This window comes from Scleropages formosus, chromosome 24 (assembly GCF_900964775.1).
Source record: "Scleropages formosus chromosome 24, fSclFor1.1, whole genome shotgun sequence".
Lineage (NCBI taxonomy): Eukaryota > Metazoa > Chordata > Actinopteri > Osteoglossiformes > Osteoglossidae > Scleropages > Scleropages formosus.
The window spans coordinates 11,375,973-11,401,966 of record NC_041829.1 but is presented as its reverse complement, the minus strand read 5'-3'; the positions used below and the strand labels follow the sequence as shown (position 1 = coordinate 11,401,966).

Sequence of the window (25,994 nt, the reverse complement as noted above, 5' to 3'; positions counted from 1 at the left end):
ACTCTCTGTACCACCCATAATCACCCTTTTACATACCAGAATACTGAACTCTGACCACCGGAACTTAACCCCCCCCCCATCCAGATGGGCGCCAGCCACTTTCATAAAGTCTGCAGAGATTGTCCTCTCCGGTCCCTGACTGTCTCTGCTGAAACCTCACTTAAATTGGTGTCTATCCCAAATATAGCTGCTGTATTTCTTTAATGCATTCCACATTGACCTGCATCAGGTCACACTACCCCTCTTTTCCAAGCAATTATTGCACAAAAAAACTCACTTTTTTTCTACTACCTCTTTTAAATCTGTTTACATTTCTTCTTATTGAACCAACCACACCATTGCACTTTATTCCAGTGTTTTTAGTTTACTAGTTAGTTATTATGAACTGTACTGTTGTAGTAATAGTATATGTTGTATATGTCGTCTTCCATGTCACACCGTGGTCCAGGAGAAATGCTATTTCCCTCCGATGTATGTTCTAAACATATTGTGGAAGTGACAATAAAGTTGACTTTGACTTTTGACTTTGACAATTGATCTGATGTCATGCTCCCAGCCCTATAAAAGGGCTGAGATCACATAGGTGGTTTGCGGATTCTTAATCAGCACTTTAATAATCTCTTGCAATTTCTCTAGCGATATATATTCGCTTCAGTCTTACCTCGGTGTATTAGTCTCATGCACGTAAACTCATTTCATTTACTCTTAGAACACACCATGTGTCTCATTTTTCAGTGTTTATCATGTAACCAGTGCACTTCATTCTTAATTTGCATCGTGCACTGGTATGTAAACTCTGCTATTGGGGTTATTGTACTTTACACCCGTGTCCGGACAATACAGTGAATATCTTTGTGTTAATTTCATGTCTGGGAATTGCAGCAGAAAAAATCATTCAGACAGTGAATTTAGTATATCAGCTGTTGACAAATTAGACTTATAATGGATGAAGCAAGTATGAGTCCATTGACATTTAAAGTACCAGAGAACATACCAGACCATATTAGTGAGATGTCAGACAAAGGCTCAGTGACATGTTCAGGGGACATGCCTCAACTGTGCCGTAGACAGACTGCCTTATGGTTCCCATGAGCATTGGTCCTTTGAATTAAACAGTCAGTGTTTGTCCTTGTGACTCAACACAAGTGAATGCTATCACAACCAGAAACAGATGGAAGCAGGGGTCCCCTTCCCTTTGACTGAAAATTGCAATCATCCTAGTGCATTGCGCTCAAGTAAAGGTAATGCAAGATGTACCTGAACTCATCAGTTCCAATGTTTGTCTTTGAATTCCTCTGAGACCAATGTCAAAGTTCATCTGCAGTGCTTCACTGAGCTAAGGCCCAGTGAGTTTTGAAGAAGCACATATGTGCTCTACATCACATGATCACATCTGTTTTCCCTTCCCTTGCTCCCAGCTCAGTTTGTTTAACAAGATTAGTTGCCTAGCAGGCATACAATAAATATGACTATAAATTCATTTCCGCAATCTAAAATTCTATATTCCACATCTGGGTTTACATTGAAGATCTAAGCAATAAGGTGAATTTCCCTATTTTGCTTGACTATAGATCACTTGATTTTTTTTTTTCCATTTGCGCTGTGCACAAATCTTCCCAAAGTTGCCCATTCCACAGCTGCTTTATTTCATTACACTGAGAAACAACATGAACAGAATGAAGAACCATATGTGTCCAAGCAAATCCAAAAGCTCTTCAGTTGCAGTGTCAGCCTATGACTTATCCTGTGCTTGTCCTTCTTTATAACCTTTTTTTCCCTGTGTTTTCATATTTGTTAAATAATTACGATTACTACCATTAGATTAAGTCAATCACTGATATGTGGGAGATGCCAGTAGGAATCTCAACTTATTATTTTCGTATTTAATATTTATTTTGTGAGGGTTGTGTTTCTCAGAAATGCTGTGTTCATTATGACAATTACCTGTAAGCACAATTATAAGTACACAGATTAATTTAAACTACATGAAAAATCACAAATTTAAAAATTCCACAAATGCAGGGAGCACTATTTCACATAGAATAAATGTGAAATGGTCTTATTAATTAAATTATTATGAATGAAATATAAATTAATTTTTACAAGTTTAACAACACCAGTATCAGGAAGAAGGAGAGATCCCTGCACAGTAACCCTTTAATCAGAGCAGACATAAATGTGGACTGTGGAGTACCAGGGGAGAGAGCAAGTGGTCTCATCCAGCCACGTCATTCTTCCACAGTAACTCCTCTTGTGGTGGATCTGCTGTCTCCAGAATACCAGTGTTTAATCCGTTCAAGAATGATGCAAATCAAAGGAAATTGGTTCACTGCAAGATTGCTTGCAGCTGCGTGCTCCATGTGTTGAACATATTCCAGTCTTAGTCTGGCCAATGCAGACTTAATTCTTGGAGGGATAGTTGGACCATCTGGATGTTGTGCAGTCTTTGTCTTTAAAATTATTTTTTCCTTGGTGGTGCTTAGGGGGGGAGGTGATGGGTTAAACACAGCAATTAAAAATAGAGATTTAACTCTTCCAAAAATGTAAGTCCTTAATGTGCCTGCAGTGGCTGAAAACATCCTGTGACTGGCTTTGGTTGTCTTCATGCCAGACAAACAGCCACGGAATTCATTTGGGTTTTGGTGAGTCAGAGCTAGAAATGATCAGTAAATCATTAACAGTGCCAGAGGATGGAAAATGTAACCTTCATCTTCTTCTCAATTTCTTTGTCTCTTAAAAAAGCAACTGGTAGTCTTTAACAAAACCACTATTTTAAAAGCATTGCTGCATCTTCAAAGAAAACAAATAATTTCTGCCTCAAATTAAAAACAGAAATTGAAAGTGTAGATGCTGAGTAGTATATTAACAGAATGAAAGGTTGGACAGTATGTAGTTCACCAAAGGGGGAATTACAAAGAAATAAACAAACTTTATTCTTCTTAAAGGCTCTATAATAGAGGAGCCTGACTTTAATTTGGATGGCAGAGCTCAGATGATGGCGGGTTGCACATCTTTTTGCTGAACCTGGCCAGAATAGCAGCATAGTTCCATGAACTGGTATCTATATGTAAACAGGAGATAAAAGCTGCAGCTGAATAGGCTTGTCATGTACAGTAGTAAACAGCAGACCACAGCTCTACCAGAGCTCAGACTGTTACAGAGCCTTTTGACTGTGCACTGGATAAATGGCTTGGTCTGTTTGATCTGGAAGAGCAGGGCTTCTGCATAACACAGAAAAATGAAACTTGCAGCATCTCATTTGACTCATTGCCCTGAACCCAGTGGGATCACTAAGGAAAAACTGTTGTCCTGATCACGGATTGGAAGCTTACACCCACAGTGAGTGAAAATAAGCACTGTTCCAAGAAAAATATTCTTCATCCAATGTCCTTTTCTTCCTTTTTCGTTCTACTGTGCTGAACTGCAGACTGGGTTGACAGGATATGTTTATATCTGCAAAATTCTTTGTTCAGCATCATGAAGAAAATTTATTTTTGTTATTAAATGTATAGTTTTCAGCAGAATATTTTGTTATCTTTCCAGCATGTGAGCACCCTGCTGCCTATGAACCCATTCAAATCCAGAGGTTAAACTACAGTTTAGGGTTTAATAAAAATGATTCTTTGTTTATCCAATGCTTTGGTAGAAAGCAATTTACAGAGATAGTTTCATGCAAGACAGAAAAAGTGTTTACAAGGCCACAAAATAATCAGTTTGTAATGTCCGGACATAATAGACATGGATGTGTATAACTTTAACTTCCGGATGAGGACCTAAAGTATGGTGATCACACTTGCACAGTGTGCTTACAAGCGCACCATGTAAATTGGGCAGTACTGTGCAAAGACACACATAAGAATGAGAAAAGACCAGGATGTCATCCAAAGACACTAATACAAACTGATTTATCATTTATCTGAGACCCTCATTCATGAGAGGTCCTGGAATACAGAGGGCGCAGATCTGACCAGATACTCATAATGCCTAAGGGTGGTGCTAAAAGCCATCTTCCACTCACCCTCCTCTCTAATACAGACCAAATTGTATGAGCTCCTGAGGCCCAGTTTTATTAATACAAATACTTTTACCTTAAAATATTTTAACTATGGGGGTGCGCTGGTGCAGTGGGTTGGACCGCAGTTCTGCTCTCTGGTGGGTCTGGGGTTCGAGTCCTGCTTGGGGTGCCTTGTGATGGACTGGCGTCCCGTCCTGGGTGTGTCCCCTCCCCCTCCAGCCTTCCGCCCTGTGTTGCCGGGTTAGGCTCCGGTTCCCCGTATGGGACAAGTGGCTCTGAAAGTGTGTGTGTGTGTGTATATACATATATTTTAACTATTCTAGAGCAGGGGTAATAAGACGTAAGGGGTAAGGATGCTTAACAGCAATATGATTTATTTGACTTTAGTCAATACAAGGCCACAAGCCCCAATTTTTCTGTCTCTAAAAAGAAGATGCTGGCAAGGTAGATGGATGAATTATCCCTGATTCTACAGCTTCAGATACATAAGCATCCATTACCTCATGATCTACTTGGGAGAGGGGATAAACCATTCCTCTAGCAAGCATCATGCTTGGCAAAAGGTTAATAGCACAATCCCAGGGCCTATGAGGAGGGAGTTCAGAAGCTTGGTGCTTATTAAACACCTCAGCTAGGTCTAAATACTCTACAGGCACCTGCAAGGGCACACCTGAGTTATGACTTTTAATTGATGTGGCTCCACAAGGTATATTTACAGAATTTTCAGAACACTGTTTTCCCCAAGAAAGCAATTCACTTATACTCTAAGGAAAAAACTTTATCGTTGGTAACTAACCATGAATATGCTAAGATAACTGGGTTGAAGGGGGATTTGATTAAATAAGACCAATTTTTTTTCCATAACCAGTCTCACCTGGAAGGTGATAGGCTGTGAGTCGTATTTTACTAGTCCAGACCCAACAGGACTTCCATCTATTGAGGTAATATTTAAGGGTTGCTGGCACTGAATGCAGGGTAAACCCAAAACCTTTGCGATATTTATATCTATAAAGTTTCCTGTTGCATCTCTGTCCACTAACGCCTTAATCTCCTGTCACTGAATGTCCCATGACAATTTAGTCGGCAACAACAACTGGGAGACCCTGGACACTGTGAGAAAAGCCACTCACCAGTAAATGAGGTCTTTGGGATCCACCGGGGGGGGGGCTTGTAGGACAGGAGACTGGAATGTGATCTGCTGCTCTTCTCTCCTGTTATTTCAGATGTCCCCTGTTGACCCATTCTGCATGGTATCTCGCATTTGAGGTGGCTAATAACAGGATTTGAATTTGCCCTCACTATGTCACACTGTAGGGGGCACGGTGGCGCAGTGGGTTGGACCAGGTCCTGCTCTCTGGTGGGTCTGGGGTTCAAGTCCCGCTTGGGGTGCCTTGTAATGGACTGGCGGCCCGTCCTGGGTGTGTCCCCTCCCCCTCCGGCCTTACGCCCTGAGTTGCCGGGTAGGCTCCGGTTCCCCGCGACCCCGTATGGGACAAGCGGTTCTGAAAATGTGTGTGTGTGTGTGTGGACTGAGGATGAGGAAAGGGGTTCGGACTTGTAGTATTTGGAAGATTTGTGTCAAGGAGTTGGTGAGTCAGAGGAGTTTGTTTCCGTGTGCTCCGAGATGTTCTCTGTTTGCTGCTACCACCTCTTTGAGTTCATGTAACTCTGCTGAAGTCACATTAGATGGCAGATTCTTTTTTAACGTCCGGATGTAATACGAACACAGATGTGTATTACTGTAATGTCCAAATGCGAAGGTAAACTATGGTGATCCCATGTGCAGAGCGTACTTACAACTGCACCATGTAAATTGGGAAGTACAGTGCAGAGGTGATACGATGAACACAACACAAAGAGACGCACACGGTATTCTCACAAGGGCAACCAGTGAAATGGTTATGTGACTGGGACTTGAATACAGAGGTGTGACAGAATACCAGACTTGAGCATGGGACCTGGACAGATGTACAAAAGGCTGCCACAGACAGGACAAGAATTTGGGAATCTGAGACATAAACAACTGCGAAACAGTACTTGGTAAACTGGTGAGTAAATAAGGGTTACTAGAAATTTCCAAGAAACACAGCAGAAAGCACATCAAGGATCCAAAATCTTTCCCCTGTTGTTTATTCCTGTTATACTTGTGATATCGTGAATTTGTCATATTGCGAAAAGGTGCGTGGGTTCGGGTTATTGGAACCAAGTGGCTCCCATGGTCACTTGGACTATTGTCCTTATGGGTGAACATGACACAGTTGATGAACGCATGAGTTATGCCGTGTTGCAACTAACATAAAATCAGCCTTGTTCTGCAATTACCAATTTAATATGTTTTTATGTAGAGCTCTATGCACAGCATGTACATCTAACACAAAAAGTGATTAAAAGAAGGCAAAGCGAAAACAAAAAAGACAGCAGCTGATGAACTATACAGACATAATCCATGTATTATGTTTTTACTACTAAGAGTCACTACTATACTACTAGTCACTTATGTTGAAGAACAAACAATGATTTCCACAGCCTGGCAAAGGGTCATGGTGGAGCTTGTTCTGTTTTGTCAATAATGTCTTTAAAGACAATATAGAAATCAAAATGTGTTACAGAAATTGATTCCAACTTGACATTCCAACCAGTCAAGTTCTTGCTGAGGCACTGTACTGCACTAATGTAGTCCATGCTTTGGGTAAAAATTTCTAATAAATATCTGAAGAATTGCAATGAGTAGCATGCTTATTGTGTGAATGCTGTGGAAAATTAATCTAGTAACTCATTCAAGGTGTTTTTCAAAGTAATAAACATTTAGAAGTTTCAAAAAACATATGCCAGAGATGTTTTAATTATGGGGGGTGCGGTGGCGCAGTGGGTTGGACCAGGTCCTGCTCTCCAGTGGGTCTGGGGTTCGAGTCCCGCTTGGGGTGCCTTGCGGTGGACTGGCGTCCCGTCCTGGGTGTGTTCTCTCCCCCTCCGGCCTTACGCCCTGTGTTGCTGGGTTAGGCTCCGGTTCCCCACGAGCGGTTCAGAAAGTGTGTGTGTGTGTGTGTGAGTGTGTTTTAATTATACCTTGGATTTCATATTTTAAAATTCTTTTGCAATTTTCCAGTTCTTTAATCTTAAACATAATATATTCCAAAATATCGTACATGAAATCTTAGGGTAAAGGTTTCAAATTGCATGTATAGTGTTTGGTCCTAACAACATTAATTAAAAACATTCCACCAAAAGGAATATTCCACAGCAAAAAATATAAGAGCAACTTTTTCCTTTCAGTTCAAGGTTTGGAAAGGGAACATGGAACATTATTACTCTAACCTTGAGTGTGGCTAACAAAAAACTTAAGTTTGCCTCTTACAATTTCTGTCCATTTTCTATGTTTCTCCTTAAATGATGTTGATGTTGAAAAGATTTTGATAACACAATACAAGACGCAAGCAAAAGCAACTGAACTGACACATCTTCATTGGCTGAAATACTTCAGTTCTAAATGAATGTACAGGTCTTCAGAGCTTTAACAACCAGTCAGCCCCAGTTCGTCACACGTACCTCCCGTCTGCCAAGTCTAACCACTCCCATGCTCTGGTGGGGAGGTGGGTTAGTGACTCATCCTGTGGCCTGGAATGGTGAACAATGGTGGCTATTGAACACTAATTGGCTGTTGCTATGTATTAATGTTCAGCCTGGGAGCCATAGAAACTAAACAATAATCTGGACATTTTGCATACGTATACATACACATATGCACTCACAAATATATAAAGTATAAATATATGTGCATATATAATAAAAAAGTATAGTATATCCTTTTATAACTGAATGCTTACTGAAGTAGTTCAGGTGAAACAAGCAATAGCTGGATCCTTCCTTGTCACTGCAGCCCATGTGACAACTAATTGGTGTTTGGCATCAGAACAAGAGGAACAAGTGACAGTAGTAATTAGAATAGGGACTGTTTCAATTCTAAATCCCATGAAATGAGATCACAGATAAGTTATGGTGGTCCAAAACCAATTCTAGAAACACAGGGCATTAGGTTACTCAGAGGAAACCCTGGACAGGACACCAGTCCATCACAACATAGTTTAACACACACAGAAGACAATAAATGCGATTTACAGTCACCAATTCACCTGAACTACCTATCTTTGGATTATGAGAGAAAAGCTATGCAAACACAGACAGAACCTGCTATCTTCACACAGACTGAGTGAGATTCAAATCTACAGTGGAACAGCCCAAACATTGTGATCCAGCAGTGCTGCCTGCTGTGCCACTGTGCCACCAGTATGTAGAAATGCCTTTCCTGCATTTAGAATGAACAACTTTAATTTACAACAATTTTAATAGAAATGGTAAATAAGGGACCTCTAGATTTTTTATTTCCAGTATGTCCACCAGAGTACCTCATGCAGTTAGTTTCCCAAGTCCCAGGGTTTCATAAATACCATAAACACCAGCCTTCTGTCCTCCTACATGGTCATATGCTCCCACCACTGCAGTTCCTGAGCTGCACCCATTCAGACACCACTCTGCTTCAGCTTAACCTGGTTGACCTATCACTCACAATGCTTTTTTAGTTACATTATCTTTTGACGTTTCAGCTAACATTCTATCCTGTGCTTGCTTCATTTTTTTTCTTTGGCGCTATGGCAGCTGTTTATATTCCAGAGTTCAAATAATAACAGTAGCAGCTCTTCAACCTGCCAGAATCAGACTACAAGCATGAGCTCCTACAATATTAACAGTGAAGTTGTGCTGTAGTTTCTTCTCTTACATGTGCAGATGTATACATGTGTTATTCAGCTGTCAGCACCAGTGCTCATTTTTCAAGATAAGTCTCATCGTGCAGATTTTACATAGACCGCCAAAACAGGTTGATCACACTTTCTGGATAGTCCTCTACAGTGCCTTTGAAAAGTAGTCAGAACCTTGTATGTTAAATTTCAGTTCCTATCAACTCTTATTCTTAAGAGTTAACTCAAATTTTAACACAAACCCTGAACATGGTATTTTGTCTGAATTAGCTCTAGTTATGACATTTACAGTACCTTTATTAATAATTCAGACCACTGAAAAATTCTCTGATTTTACTGAATCACAAATGGTGCATTACCAAATGTTGTTCTCTGTGATATTTTATTTAAAAGCACTAAAACTGAGAACCAATTATTTTATGTTGACATTGTCTTTGTTAATTTTTTTAAGAAAAAAATTAAAACTTAAAATAATTTTCACACAGATATTTGATTTCAACACATTAATACTTTGTAGAGCCAAATTGCACAGATTGGAGTGATTTTGGCTCATTTTCTTTGAAGATTGGTTTCAGGTCATTCAATACACTTAGATCAGGACTTGCCTGTGCTACTCATGGACATTAGCCTTTTCGTTCTTCCAAGTCCTTCCAGTGTGGTTTGGATCACTGTCCTGCTGAAAGCTGAAATTTTTGACAAGCTTCGGTTTTTAGCAGACTGAAACAGGCTCACCTGGAGTATTACTCACTGTTTTCTTCTACTATTTCTTTTAACAAGATGCACAGTCACTGCTGTTGAAAAGCAGTTTCACAGTATGTTGCTGCCACCTCAGTGTTTTACTGTAAGCTTAGGGTTTCTTGACACATGGGCAGTGTTAGGTTGGTGCCACACTTAGTACTGTGAAATCTGGTTAAAAAGTTCTTGTCTTGGTCTCAGGGGTGTGGTGGTGCAGTGGGTTGGACTGCAGTCCTGCTCTCTGGTGGGTCTGGGGTTTGAGTCCCGCTTGGGGTGCCTTGCGACGGACTGGCGTCCTGTCCTGGGTGTGTCCTCTCCCCCTCCAGCCTTGCGCCCTGTGTTGCCGGGTTAGGCTCCGTGATCCCGTATGGGACGTGTGTGTGTGTGTCTTGGTCTCAGATGACCATATCGCAACAGATGTGCTTTAACATGGTTAATTTTAGTGATGGCTCTTAGTGACACCATATCATACGATGAGATTACGTCTCGCGAGACCCATGGTAAATTGAAAATGCATTTAATACACTTAACCTAGGGAACATCATAGCCTAGCATACGTGCGATGGCCATTACAGGCTTGCCGCCTTCATGCTTGGTAATTATCTTGAGTTTCTCCTCAAGAGTAATTGCCATCCTGTTCTTCTTAGTAGCAGAAGAGACAGATGGGCATTTCTGTGACATTATGGATGCACAAAACACAACCGTGTGGCAGACTAGAAGATGCTGATGGCTGCTGCTGCCCGGCATCACAAAAGAGTATTGCACCACATATTGCTTGCCTGGGAAAAAATTTAAATTCAAAACTCAAAGTACGGTTTCTACTGAATGTCTATCCCCAGCGTAGCACCGTAAAGTTGAAAAAATCATAAGCCAAACCATCGTAAATTGGGGTTCACCTGTATTATGCAATGTTTTTGACATGGCTGACTGGTACACCTTTACTCCACTCTCAACTATTGAAATCTAATGTGATTGCTGGCCTCTCTTTGGGCTATCTCATGTCCCCTTGTTTGTGCACTGAGTTTTGCAGTACACCCTTTTCTTGGTGGTGCCTGGTATGATGTAGCTTCCACTTCTTGATAACTGAACCAACAGTGCCAACTGGAATATTAGTTTTTACCCTTTTCCTACTTTATGCATTTGTGTTACCTTACTTCAAACTGGTGCAATATGCTCTTTAATCATTTTCACTCCTTTCCCTCCAAGATTCTGAGCCTGACAAATAATTCTTTAACAGGGGATTTTTATCCAAAAAAGTGATTCTTACTTAAATGATCCATGAGCACAAGCTGATTGTAAAACAAGGATTTAATACTTCTGAAAACAGCATATTTCAGTGTTATTTTTCTTAAAAATACTGTCTGACATTACATGCTTCATTTCACATGTCATTTCATATGACTCACAACTGCTACTGAGGTGAAATAAAATAATTTCAGAGGTAACAATAACAGTTAAGGTGCTTCTTTCAAATCTGGGATTTCCAGATGTCAAAAAGCAGAAACTGTACTCATCAAGTGTAAGGGTTTAAGTGGGGTGGATGCCAGTGTTTTACTATGTTTTACTATACTAGCTGACACATATACTAACATTGAACTGTCAAGTTTACATGTGATGAGTTTTATTGGAATTCCAAATGTAACTTTAAATTTAAAATCATTTCCCTTGTCTTGTGTGATATTACTGGATTTAAATCTGTACTGTAAGGAGTTTGTTTATGCCTATTCAGCATTTCCAAAGCTTTCAGTTAAAACAACACATTAGCTAGGAAATCACTCATCTGTAATGTCACTATGAAACATATGGCTGTGAAATTAATTTTTCAGTGGTAAAAGTTTCAATACTACACTATTCTTTTAAGCCAGACTAAAAAGATTTTCAAAGAAGAATCTTTTACCAGTGTATAGTAATTTTTGTCTATCAAATCTACCCTTTAGGATATTTGCAGTGTATAACATGAGACATCAACATTGTGTTAAAACCAGCCTAAAGTGGGTCCACAACACAAGGGCTTGTATCCCAGCCTATGTGTCATATCTCGTGTCTTAGGAAAATGTTGCTGCTAGAATTACTTTTCTCTCTGCTATAGAATAAGAAATAACCAGGGCCTTCACTTTTACACTTTTTTCACGTTATGGTGAACAGTACAGTTAATGTAAGTACACTTTTTCAAATTTTAGTGTACCAATCAAGACTTTATCCTCTTATATTCTAAATATAAGTGGAGGCTGGCTAGAACTGAAGAGTTACAGCAGTGTAACCAGGCTGGAGGGGGAGAATTATCTGTTAGTTTTGATTTATCCTGAAATGGGCTTTAGTCTCTGTTGTGGCCTCTGCCTTGCCTGTATCCTCTGCACTGTGTCTTATGCTCTCTTTCTCTTCAGTCTCCACCCAGCTCGTGAAATCATTGGCTGGATTTAATATAGATCTGCCTATTTTTGTGGAACTGATGGGGTGGGTCTGCTTCCGCCGCAGGGGAAACTACCAGGGAAAGGAGAGGCAATGTGCGTACACATCTTTTTTGAGGCCTTTGTTTGTTGTTTCTAATAGTTTGAGTTTAGCACTTTAGTTTCTTCACTTTATTTCAGAAACTGGGTGAGTGTCTCATTCTTTCCACTTGAAGCCCTGTTTTTTATTTGTATTTACTCAGTTAAGAGCATCCTGGAGCTATTAGAGAGCCCCATGAGACTTTTTTTTTGTTGGCTGTTTTTTAGAACTTGAATTACTTCAACTTTTTAAACTTAATTGGTTAGAAGACCTCTAAGCGCTGGAGGATAAGGTTATAAGTTTCCTTTTGCTATGAGAAATTTAATCTGGATAAGAACTTCAGATAGCAATAAAATTCTGGTAAAATCTATAGTGTATCCTTGCAGTCAGACATCTGGCTTTTTATTAGGTTCCAATTTTATGTGGGCATTCCTCTCGTTCATTAGTTGTGCTGGACCAAGGCCGTGATAAGTCCACTGGATGTAAATGTCCCATCCACTACCATTGAAATCAGTGCAGTGTTACACTTCACAAAAGATCCTTTAACAAATTGTTTCAGTGAACTGTGAGAATGTATTAGACATGTCTTATGATTCTGTTGCTGCAATTCATTCATGCCTTGAAGGAATGTAAAGTCAGTCAACCAGAATGGATAGGAAAAACTAGAACATCATATAACACTGGAAATATTCTCCTGCCCATCTGACTAACTCATGTCATGGATATGAGCAAAGCAAGCGCCATGAAGTGCTACTGAACTCCACAAAGTTTTTCTGAACAAAAGAATGTACTATTAAAAAGTCACGCTGGTTCTCTGGAGTTTTGTATAGAAAGATAGTCAGACATTATGCAAGATGCTAATTGTAGCCTATATGATTTTTTTCTTAAGTTTTACTCTGCCCTGTTAAATTAAATTCTGAGGTTTTTAGCTGTGTTATAATTACTCTGTGCTTGTGAGAATGACTTGAGATTTCTTTGTGACTTATTTTAGTGTCAATGATTATAACAGCATAATAGGAAGAGAAGCAGCTCCAACAGACATGGTTATTGTAAATAGATTTTTTTGTTTTGTTTACAATGTTTTAATCCACAATGAGGGTTTTACTAGGATGAACATGATACATAATCCATTAATGATACATGTGGCCATTAGTCAGTGAAAGACATGTGACTGAGTATTGGTGGTATAATGATTGATGAACAGTATGACCCCTTTCATACTCTATTATCTAACGTCACCCATTTTAAGACCCTGCTAAACCAATTCTTATTTAAAATGACCCGTTTACTTGAACAGGTAGCTGGAGTACACAGATAATCCTACTGTATGCAAACTCCCAGTCAACAGTTAAACAGAGAACAGATTAAAAGCTACTGTGTTGGTAAAAGATGACTGTGCTACCCACTGAGCCATCATGACACCAAATAGGAGATTTAGTAAGTGTAACTATTTGCGTAACATGGTTGTTATTGTCAATATCCATTGCTTTAAAAGTGTTATTAAAAGTTAAGGACCAAAAAAAGTCACACGGCAGTAGAGTCAGGGGACTGGCAAATGACTCGTCTTCTAGGAATGTGGTTTTGTGGACATCTGCTCAAAGTTTATGGTTACATTTTAGTAGAAACCATGGCTTGTTCTATAATACCCTTTGTGTATCCCTCCACTGGTGGTGTTTCTACAGATATTATATTTTTTAAGTTCTACTTGGTTTTACATTGGAATGATCATTTTAGTAAAAACAATCTTAAATTATATATTAATCCATAATGAGCTTAATTTAGAGACTTCACGGGGCAATTATAAGCATTAGCGTACATAGACAGCAAACTGGATTTAATAACAGCTATTTGACTTGAAAAGTAATGGGACACTCTTTTCCTGTCTCTGCGTATTCCATGGACGTCCATAATGTACAGCTCTGGCAGTAATAGACATGCAAAGTTCTTTAAACCTTGTTCTGTGATGGTCTTCATTGTCTGTACTGTAATTACAAACTTTAAACAATTATTGCCGAAAGTTATTTTATTCATAAAATAGCATTTCAGTATTACTGTAATGTTGAATAACACTATAAATAGATTGTTTTTACTTCCATATGTTCTTATGCTTCCTACTTACATATGAATGTTAAATATCCGACGGGGGGCGCGGTGGCGCAGTAGGTTGGACCGCAGTCCTGCTCTCCGGTGGGTCTGGGGTTCGAATCCTGCTTGGGGTGCCTTGCGACGGACTGGCGTCCCGTCCTGGGTGTGTCCCCTCCCCCTCCGGCCTTACGCCCTGTGTTGCTGGGTTAGGCTCCGGTTCCCTGTGACCCTGTATAGGACAAGCGGTTCTGAAAATGTGTGTGTGTGTGTGTGTTAAATATCCCAAGTATATTGTTCTCACTGGTAAATTTCTTGTATGCTCTTTTAAGTAGTGACTTACATAATGTCTCATTTTTAAGTTTCAGGAAAACTGAGATTTGTGCAAAATATGGAAAAAGTACAGTCATTTAAAGTGCAACATATTTCTTATGCAGCTCCTAAACCCATAACTTACACATATCCACTGATGGTGTACATAATGGTAATCCATCCCTTCACTCAGGATCTTTTATGTATATTATTTCCTGAAAAAGTACATGAGTGGTCTGTACCACTTAATTCAAAGCAAAATCCAATTTTTACGGAAGAAATGTCAGACAGTCAATGGAAGGCTTAATGTATGTTAGTATGTAATGAAAATTATATATTAGTTTTTAGTTGAAATTGAACATATCTATAGTCTTTAGCTTGGTAAATACATTGTAAACCAAGAACAGTCTGTTATTTGATAGGTGTAATTTATTTAAACATATGTATTGTATTTACATGCATTGTATTGCATTCTGGGGGTGTGGTGGCGCAGTGGGTTGGACCATGGTCCTACTCTCCGGTGGGACTAGGGTTTGAGTCCCCCTTGGGGTGTCTTGCGACGGCCTGGCGTCCCGTCCTGGGTGTGTCCCCTCCCCCTCCGGCCTTACGCCCTGTGTTGCCGGGTAGGCTCCGGTTCCCTGCGACCCCGTATGGGACGAGCGGTTCTGAAAATGTGTGTATGTATTGCATTCTTCTATGTTTTTAGCATGGTTATTTTCTGCATGGAAACACATACACACACATTTACTGAACCATTTGTCCCATTCGGGGTCACAGGGAGCCAGAGGGTAAACCTGGCAACACAAGGCGTAAGGCTGGAGGGGGAGGAGACACACCCAGGACAGGACGCCAGCCTGCTGTAAGGCATCCCAAGCGGGACTCGAACCCCGGACCCACTGGAGAGCAGGACACGGTCTGCGCCAGCACGCCCCCTCCATGGAAACACAGTAATAGTAATTCAGTGTGTCATCACAGAAAACATTTTAGCTGACAAACACAGGGGTTAGTGTTCTGACAAGTCTTACAGAGGGAATGGAAATAAGAAGTAAAATGTGACAAAAAAAACAGAATTTTTTTTTTTTCATATGGACTAAAATGGCAATATCTGGAACTGTATAATTTCCGAGGAATCAAATACGTATCTTTCCAAACGCATACATAAACAGGTATATAATAGAGTGTACATCTGAATCACATACAGTATACTTTGAGATTGTGTATGTATGTCTGTATTTTAGAAAGTTATAGATTGAGCTAAGTCATGAGTATAAAATGACCTTAAGAAAGAAGGACAGAAAGGCAGGGAAAACTATTCATTGGCATTCTTTTCCTAAGATGACAGTGAGCATGTGATTAACATGCCCCATCAGCATGAAGCATAACGCTAGCCCTCCACAGTACTGTGAAAAACTTCCCAGAGATTAGTAGCCCAACGCAAGCTCCAGAGTCACAGTTTATGGTAAATCTAAACTTTTTTTCCTGTAGTTTTGTTAATTACATAGAAGCTAATCAGTTTTATCTCATTGTTCTTGTTTTGTTATCATCTGTGGTAAATCTTTTTTCTGCCAAAAATTCACATTATAATTGCATATAATTATGACTCTGCTAAAAAAACAGCAATGTTGTATGTATAACAATAGTATGACATAATTTGGACCTAAAATTAATCTTTCTAAATGCAAGTTTTTGTGCAGGGGTGTTGGGTACAACGTCTAGTCCATATTTTGAATTGTGGATCTTTTCAGTTTGCTCAACTTCATAAACTCCTTTTTTTTTTAAAATGTACTTATATGAAGGTCATTTTTTAAAAAATATCTAAATGCAGTTTCAAAGTTTTGCAATTAAAAATGCATATATAAAATTGTGAAGTACAATGTGGAGTGTTTTGAAATGCTTTGACACCTCCCTACTGCAGAAATGTAAAACGAGAAAAGTAGATTTAAACACATTATAACCGAGCACAGGGGTGCAGTGGCACAGTGGGTTGGACCGGGTCCTGCTCTTCAGTGGGTCTGCGGTTTGAGTCCCGCTTGGGGTGCTTGTGACGGACTGGCGTCCCGTCCTGGGTGTGTCCCCTCCCCCTCCAGCCTTACGCCCTGTGTTACCGGGTAGGCTCCGGTTCCCCGTGACCCCGTATGGGGCAAGCGGTTCTGAAAATGTGTGTGTGTAACCGAGCACAGCTTTAGACTCCTCAGAAATGTATTGGAGACCTGTATGTTTTCTAGTTAAATTCATCATATTTTTGTAAATTTAAAATGGAATACTGACAATTTATGACTGACATGAGGGTTCTCTTTGAAAACCTTAATGTAAGATGAAATTCATGTACGTTGGAATTGACCCCACCACCAGCCCATTAATATACCTTACAGATTATACTATATACATGTTTTAACAACAGGCGCAGTGGGTTGGACCGCAGTCCTGCTCTCCAGTGGGTCTGGGGTTCGAGTCCTGCTTGGGGTGCCTTGTGGCGGACTGGCGTCCTGTCCTGGGTGTGTCCCCTCCCCCTCTGGCCTTATGCCCTGTGTTACCGGGTTGGCTCTGGTTCCCCGTGACCCCGTGAGGGACAAGCGGTTCTGAAAATGTGTGTGTGTGTGTGTGTGTGTGTGTATGTGTGTGTGTGTGTGTGTGTTTTAACAACATCTATGTAGAGTAAGTACCTTGCTCTAGGCTACAACAGCTAGAGACAGGGATCAAACCTGCAACCTTTACATCCTTTACATCCAAATGCTATAACTCTAAACAGCTGTCCCTGTATTTAAGTTACTGCATTTAGGTTACTCTATTGACAGGGCCCTCTAGTAATAAAAGCCATTACCTGCTTGATCATATGCTGGCCTTTAGAGCTCTCTTAGTAAGAATCTTCACTTAAATTAAGTTTTTAAAGAAAATAACCTTTTCAGAGAATTTCTCATGTTATAAGTGGAATCCTTCGGTGCACTACAAATGAAAGTTTTATGTGTCAAAACTCATAGTACTAAAAAATCTGAGACTCTTCTTATGCCATTCAATTAATGTCAACTTTTGGGGAACACATAAACAGGAAAATGTTTTCAATTTGCCTCAGTACACATGCATCTGCCGAAGGCTCTGAATTCATTTAAAACAAAAATCTATAAGACACCGTGTTCATTTGCAAAATTGCGAACAGCCTCTTAAAAAATCTTTCACATGAATTGTCCCTAAAGACAGGGGATTGTTTGAGTTTATGAGCTGTCTTCAGGCCATCTTGGAAAAGTGACATGAAGAACATATTGTCTCCTAATGTGGTCACCTGGGGCTGTGGTGTTGGCTCAGATAGAGGGTTCAGAATGAAATTTTGGAATGAAATTATGTTTTTCAAAATAGTCCCAGACATTTTTAAGGAAACTCAGCTATCTCTATTCTTGACTGCTTGATCAGGTTAGCAGAAACAAAATATAATGTAATAGAGAAAAGAATGAGTGTTGAGATGAATCAGCTTGAAGACACAAATCTGGTTTAAATTACATTATGATGGTGCTTAGTATTTAGTTCATAATTTATTGGAGCCTTAGAACTGCTGCAAAGCAGTGCTGCTCAGTGACTTGAAAGTGATACTTTGTTCTAATTGCAGCAGTATATCCTCTAATTTACCTGGGAGCCAAAACTGAAGAGTAAACGTGGTAACTACAACCATGTCCAAAAAACTGGACCTCTCCAGACTGACTGATGAAGAGGCAAAGCATGTATGGGAGGTCATCCAACGTGACATGGAACTGAGGAAGAAAGAAGAGAGTCGACTAGGGTGCGTATTTTTTACATTTTCTCTGACTGGATGGAGAATTTAAACTTCCCACTCCTTCCTGAAAGATTTTCATTCGTCAAAAATCTTAATTAATAAGGATGTACCCAGGATATCTATGATAAAAATAATGTTTCTGTACTGGGTTGGTTTATACTAAACTGATGTGCCAATTTGCAGGGCAGTTCATAGGTTTGTCCATCAAATGTACTTGAGTTGTATGCTATTGTATGCTAAGGTTAACAGTGGGCCCACACACATACACACACTGTCTGAAACCACTTGTCCCAAGCGGGGTCGTGGCGAGCCAAAGCCTAACCCAGCAGCACACAGAGTACAAGGCTGGAGGGGGAGGGGACACACCCAGGACAGGACGCCAGTCCACCATAAGGCACTCCAAGCAGGACTCAAACCCCAGACCCACAAGAGAGCAGGACCTGGTCAAACCCACTGCGCCACCACACCCCCCAACTTCCAAACTTTTCAGTAACGAAATTTTTACTGTTACAAACTTCAGTGGGAATTATTTAGTATCTATTTTTAATTGACAGAGCTAGGATACCAAGTCAAATTGCTTATCAAAACTTTACCTAATATGCCAACTAAGCGCAATTGCAAATAGAAATTGCCTTAGGTTTTTCAACACCCTGCTTTAGTGGTGGCCACAGTTCTTTACTGTGGTTTCTTATATACACACACACACACATTTTCAGAACCGCTTGTCCCATACGGGGTCACGGGGAACCGGAGCCTACCCGGCAACTCAGGGCGTATAATAAATTCCCCTGCCATGGGACTCAGAAATGTGCATGAGGCATCCTGGCTCACCAGGAGAGAAGAGCTGTCTGCCAGGCTGGTCTCTGTGAACTGTTCAGTGTTGGAAAGAGACAGGCTGTAGCTCTCATCCTATCCAAAAGGCCTTGCTGTTGCATCCCACCCTGTGGAGCTGTCATGTTGCTGACATTTACATTACATATATTCATTTCGCAGACACTTTCTCCTAAGTAACATAAACTCAAAGTAAGTATAAGTGACTCATTCCTCAGACTCACTTTGCCCATGATCTCTTAAGTTCTTGTAAGATATAAATGTTCATTCACTACAACTTTGAGATCATGCCCGGATAAACCTTTATGCAGCTACTCCTGTAAGGTAATGTAAAGGTTTGTAAATTTATCAAAAAAATCATTACTAGGAAGCTGATTAGGAATTGTGGGTATTGAGATAAAGTTTTATTCAACTACTCGTGTGATGAACATTGGCTTCATATGGTGAAAAGAAACAAACTGCACTTAAGGATCATGCATCTGCCTCTATGTCTCTCTTTCTGCTGATATAATGCACACATTGTATTTTCTATGAGACTTGCCTTGGAGAAAAGTGTCTGCTAAATGAATAAATGCAAATGTAAATGTAAGTGCATTTCACCAAAAGAGAGATTACAGATGCAGACATGTGACAGTTCTATGTAGAACTGATCACCACCAATTTCCAGAATGTTCAGAAGACATTCAACTTTCAAAAAACCAACTTTTAGTCCTAATTACGTTTGTAAGTAGGGGGCAAATGCTTTTTTGCATACTAACTACAACCATTAATAAAGAAAATAAACTTCATAGTTTTGGCAACTTTGAGAATATCAGAGTGGTGAAATTCAGTTCAGTTGAAACGTTATTGTCCCCACTGGGATATTTGTTTTATTGCACATTCCAACACAACACATGAGAGACAAAAGAAAAGCCAACTGGAAAAAGAGAACATTGTTACAAGGAAAAAAGGACATTTCAGAGTAAGATTACAATATGGAAGAACAATTTGGTTTTACGCTTGGGGACACAGAAGGATAAAAGTCCTGATAGCCACCCAAGACAAGAGCATAGCCGGCCCCAACTGATCAGATGACCTGCTCCCAGCCCTATAAAAGGGCAGAGGTCACATAGATGGTTTGTAGATACTTGATCAGTGCTTCACTACTCTTTTGCAACTTCCCTAGTGATATGGATTCATTGACCTGTTTCCCAAGTTCCATTCCACTCTGTTCCTGTTCTAGTCCTATGCTCCTATCCTTTATGCTTCTGTCCAGACTGTCCAGATCCCATATTCCACCTCAGGCTACATCTAGTCTTGGTGTATTTATCTCATGCCCTTAAACTCATTTCACTTACTCTCAAAACACACTGTGTGTCTTATTCTGTGCTTACCGTCTCACCTGTGTACTTCATTTCTTAATTCGCACTGAGCACTTGTATGTAAACTCTGCTATTGAGATCATTTCACTTTATATCCATGTCCATGTTACATTAAAGCATGTCGATGCCCATTTCACGTCGGGGACATTGCATCAACCTTGAATAGTTCCATTTACCTTAATAGCCAGAAAAGGGTACAAATTAAATAGATTTGTGTTTATAGTCCATGGCTGCATAAATTTCTACAGTCTTATTTCTGCTTCCGTTGTGCCCTGCAGTTCATACAGTTTATTTATATATTTCTATATGGATGAACTAGATCATCAAATCTATGTTGTCTACTTGGTGACACGAGATTACAGAGACCAACCTGTGCCTGCTCTTTTATGGGGTCCATGGAGCAATCTGACAATGGCCTGAGGAAGGACAGATTGTCAGAAACCAGTCACATGGCAGAACTCTGCAATTTCCCCTTCAGCAGAAACAAAATAGCTTCATTCACAGTCAAAATCACTAGCAGCATCTCTCAGCATGAAAAGCATTATCAGTCACATACAGTGGACAGCATAACTAGCATTGCTCGCAAACACAACACCACATGCAATATAGTTCACACTGATCACTGAGCTCTTACAAAGTTCTTTGTTCACAATTAAGGCAAAATTCATGTATTCATTCCACCATTCATTCATTCATTAAAAATAATGTAGGATCTTGCCTGTCCAGGCCCTGGCCAGAGATCTCCCTTAACAACAGCACTGAAAACCTGAATTAATTTGGAAACTTAATAGCTTATTAGATGTGTGAGTTACAACTTGTACCGGTAGAGGGGTAAAGCTGCAGCTGGTGTGGAAAGTCATAGTTTCCAGGTTCACCCATAGTGTGTGAGTGACTGACAGAGTGTGTTTCACTGATGTATGGATGAGTGAGCCATTGTAAGTACTGTAGAGTACAGTATAAGTCACTATGGTGAATGAGGTGTGTAGGTTGATAACACTACATAGAGTTCATTGGAAGTTTCTTTGGAGAAAAGCATCTGTTGAATTAATAAATGTAAATGTAAAGGTCCCTATCACATTAACCAAACAACAGTGGCCCCATAAGTGAACTTAGACATTTTCTTACAAAGTGTCAAGAGGACGGCAAATGCCATAATGACTATGGTCACCAAATTCCACATAAAGTTTTAACCACGCAGAGCTCTACTTCATGAGTTAAGATGGTTTAGCTGACTGCTAAACATGTTGTCACATCCCAGTTTATTAGTACCTTGAAAGTGTGTTCAATAACATAATAAAATCAGTCTGAAAACTGAATGCCTTCTGTATAATCTGGGTGTTGGTAGTTAAAATGCAGAACCACAGCTGAGATGTTTATTTTAAGCTCAAAAAAAGATGAAAACCATACATTATTAACATAAAGCTTTTTCTAAAGCTATTGTAATATACTTCTTTCATATGCATGAAATAATGGTTTCAGACACTTGGACATTTGCTTGCACGAAGAAACACACTTGTAACATGATAGTGAATGTATCTAGCTGATGTCAATCAAAAGACTAAATTTTATCCAACCACATCCCACTTCCACTCTGGTATGATGGAAGCCAATGAAAAAGACCTAAAACCATGGGGTAATGACTTCCAGATACTAAATGGCTGTAGGCAGCAGGAAGGCAGTGTCTTTAAAAATATATTATTAAATGCAATATAATAAAGTACAGATTTTCCAAATCACCAATTCTTTGAGAACTCTTCAACCAGACAAAAAAGTTGGCAACAGATGTGAAAAGAAAAATATAATGTGTTACTGAATTTATGTAATGGCATGAAGAATTTTAACACAGACAGAATAGCAGCTTGACATAGTACTATGAATTAAATAGGAAGGCATTTTGGTATTCTTTCTGTTCACCACTGGCATCATAGCTAGCACTCTTGGATTCAGTGGTCTTTGAGAAACTGATTTATTTAAATTAATTTTAAATCCTACTGTAATATTCTCCAACTTTCTTGCTCTGTTTCATCTGGTCTATAATGCTGAGCAGTGTTTTTTAGTTGATACACATTGCATATTCAGTATTTGTATTTCCGTTCACATTTCAGTACATGCATTCTTGCTGTTGAACTGCCAGGTATGTTCCATTTATTTAGCTTCAAACTTCATTATTTAGCTTTCTTTTCCAGAAAGCGCAAAAATCCTGGAATCTTTGACTAGATGGTTTCCAACAGTACTGAGAAACAAAACATTTATTTTACATAGATCTGACTCATCCTGAGCTTTAAAGCTTTACGCACCAGTACAGAAGGGCACCCACTGCCCATACCATCTTAGTTCATCATGCATTATATCTTTCTGTTTGGTTCAATATCAGTTCTTTTCATTTATAGAACAGTTAAGTGAAACTTTAACATTTTCCGTGAGCACGGTATTTTGCCTGAATTAGTTCTAGTTTTAGTGTCTTCAGTGTCTTGCTAAAGTATTCAGATTATTGAACAATTCCTTCATTTTACTGAATTACAAGCAGATCATTCTCTATGATACTTAATTTCTAAACATTCAAACTCAAATACTTAAGTATTGTAAGGTGAATTTTTTCTTGGAAAATATTTTATAAGAAGGGTGGTGCGGTGACTCAGCGGATTTGGCCTGTGCCTGCTCTCTGGTGGGTCTGGGGTTCAAGTTCCGCCTTGGGGTGCCTTGTGACGGACTGGTGTCCCATCCTGGGTGTGTCCCCTCCCCCTCCAGCCTTATGCCCTTTGTTGCCAGGGTAGGCTCCAGCTTGCACCGACCCTGCTTGGGACAAGTGGTTTCAGACTCTGTGTGTGTGTGTGTGTGTGTGTATTTTTTAAGAGAAATACAAATTTGAAATATGATGTTGGCATACATATTCAAACCTAGAACACTAAAAGCATTCAACTTTTTTCCATATTTTTAGTTACATGTATTTCTATGAAGTTGTCATAAGTTGTTTTTGTGCACTAAAACCACTTTAGTTATAATACTGTAGTTTGTTGAATAGATGTTTGAATTATATCCCAGTCTAGAACCAACAGAAGGATAGACTAATGAAAGGAACATAGATAGACATGTACAAACTTCTAGTAGAGTTAGGCAAGTTAACACGATGCTGATGTGTGAGGATGACGCTGCTTTAATGAATTAGGGCGCTGTGATTTTTGGCTTGATTGCTCGCCCTTTCCACCACAGAGGCATTAATTTTGCATTAATTTCCTTAGAACCTTTCCACTATGACATCTGGATGAAAGACATATTGTAGGTAGCGCTCAATGTAATTTCAGGAGTCTGAAAGGTCCTTAGTTCCAGGTAATGACACCAAAATATAGAAAAAAAAAATATTACCATGTTCTTGGCAGGCAGTGTTCATTATAATGCAGTCTTTTTTTAACTGAAGGTTATATGTTCAACTATTACTTTGCCTTTGACATTTTTATTTTTGAAAATAGAATAAGTTCAATACTGCCTATGAATTGCCCATCCTATTAACTGAGTAGAAACATCAGAGCCTCCAGTTGTTGCAGAAATATTGAAGTCTTTGATTTAAAAGCTTAATATCACACATAGCACACATAGTATCCGCATAAAATATATATATTGCCCTTTTCTGAGAAAGATGAACATTAATTTTATAATGTGTTCATGTGCACTGGATCAGTCAATTATTTCACCTTGCACAAATGTTTGCGAACGCTACTGTGATTTGCTGGTCTTGAAACCTGTTTTCTTTGACAGGGATCTGAAGGCCAAGATTCAAAAGGAAGGCACCAAGCGTGAGCTGCTCACCTCCCAATCTAACCTGACTGAGTCTTACTGCATCCACTGCCTGCAGCCTTTCAAGTTCCTGATCAACAGTCGACGTCAGTGTGCGGACTGCCAGCTGTACACCTGTAAGGCCTGCAGTCGCTACAATAAGAAGGAACGCAGCTGGGTGTGTGACCCTTGCCGTATGTCCAGGTGAGCTCACCACACCACTTATCCATAGGGTGAATTCCACCTCTTACTACTGAACAGGTGAGCCAGCTGACACACTCTTTGTTGACCCTTGTCTTCATATTATACACACACACACACACACACACACACACACACACACGCACTATCTGAACCACTTATCCCATATGGGGTCTTGGGGAGCCGGAGCCTAACCCGGCAACACAGGGCGTAAGGGGACACACCCAGGACAGGACACCAGTCTGTTGCAAGGCACCCCAAGCAGGACTTGAACCCCAGACCCACTGGAGAGCAGGACCTAGTCCAACCCACTGCGACACTGTGCCCCCCCGCTCTTCATATTACATTCACATTAATTCATTTAGCAGATGCTTTTCTCCAAAGTGACAAACATCTGAGAAAATCACACAACTGTGCATTACACCAACAGGGAAATCTGGTTACAGACATGTGATTCTTGAGTACGGTCAATTTTTCCCATAGCACAGTATAAACCCATATACATTACATGAGTACAGATAACATAGGACATGTTTATTCAGCACATAGGAGATCAGGGGAGATATGAATTTAAAAGAGATGTATTTTTAAGACCATTCTTGAATGTTGAAAGAGATTCAACAGGTCTGAGACAGAGAGGGAGTTCCTTCCACCACACTGAAGTTAGAACTGAACACTTTCATTCCCTGTATTCCTGTTATAAGACACAGATGGGCTATAATTTAGTCCAGTCATATCCATTATAGATGACAAAGAAAGTTAGGCTCACCCCACGCAATATTAAACGAGGTGAGCTCCAAAGAGACTTTACAAATGACTAGGTGAAGCTGTCACACTGTTCTTGAACAACTAGTCAGAGAATTTTCGTGTAATCAACCAATTCTCAATAGTCTTCCATACATACTACTTAACTTTTCCAGTCTTAGCTCTCATAAACGATTTAAAATGTATGCTTCTCTGATGTTTTAGATAAACTATAAAAATTAAAAAGAATTAAATCCTTGGAAATAACATATTTTGGACACTGCAGAATCAATTTCCTGTTGTGAAAAATCTCCTCACTAATATAAAATCTAACTGATGTCATGAAATTTTGTGAAGTTTCAGACAAAATCTCACATGTATGTATGTATCCAACATACTCTGACATGTATGTCTTTAATTGTTAGAGTTCCAAGAAAAACCTCTTGCTCTTTAAAATATGTGTAAGATGTATATGATCTCAGGCCCTTTCTGAACATCTGCGCCCCACTGGCTGTCCAGCAGCCAAGTCACACTGGCCGCTATCCGGTCACATGCCGGTATATCAAGCCCCACTTCCAGCTGACTTAGATGCATGCCAGGTCCAACAGGAACAGACCAAGGTCCAGCTGTCCCGCAAAATTTGCTGGTCTTCAGGAGTTTAGAGGGAAATCAAGAGCAGGGAAGGGCTTTGGGGCAACCAGTAACCTCAGCCACGGAACCTTAATGTTCTGTAAAATTACAGTCCATCAGTTCTCCATTGATGCTGTACGAGAGATACAGAGCAAAACATATTTAACACATGTAAACAGTCAAAACAACAATGTGGTGAGCAACCTGCCTGGTATATTTAGCTCTACTGGTCTGGGACATAAACCTAGAGCAATAAATATTCCTGGTACCCCATGGAGAGTTTCCATTATCAGTCACTCTGTTTAGTC

At 39.8% G+C, this 25,994-nt stretch overlaps 1 protein-coding gene across 2 annotated transcripts in view; it reads left to right on the top strand.

Annotated features, from left to right (window-relative positions):
- The first annotated feature begins 11,992 nt into the window (after window positions 1-11,992).
- Window positions 11,993-25,994, top strand: part of mlphb (melanophilin b) — a 29,683-nt gene continuing 15,681 nt past the window's right edge. Inside the window, exons 1-3 of one of the 2 annotated variants that reach the window (XM_018755811.2) lie at window positions 11,993-12,008; window positions 17,984-18,154; window positions 24,094-24,315. In XM_018755811.2, the coding sequence (XP_018611327.1) occupies window positions 18,045-18,154; window positions 24,094-24,315 (332 nt within the window). In that variant the 5' untranslated portion in view covers window positions 11,993-12,008; window positions 17,984-18,044. Of the gene's footprint in view, window positions 12,009-15,798; window positions 15,845-17,983; window positions 18,155-24,093; window positions 24,316-25,994 lie in introns of those variants that run through there. The other variant, XM_018755810.2, reaches the window with a different exon arrangement.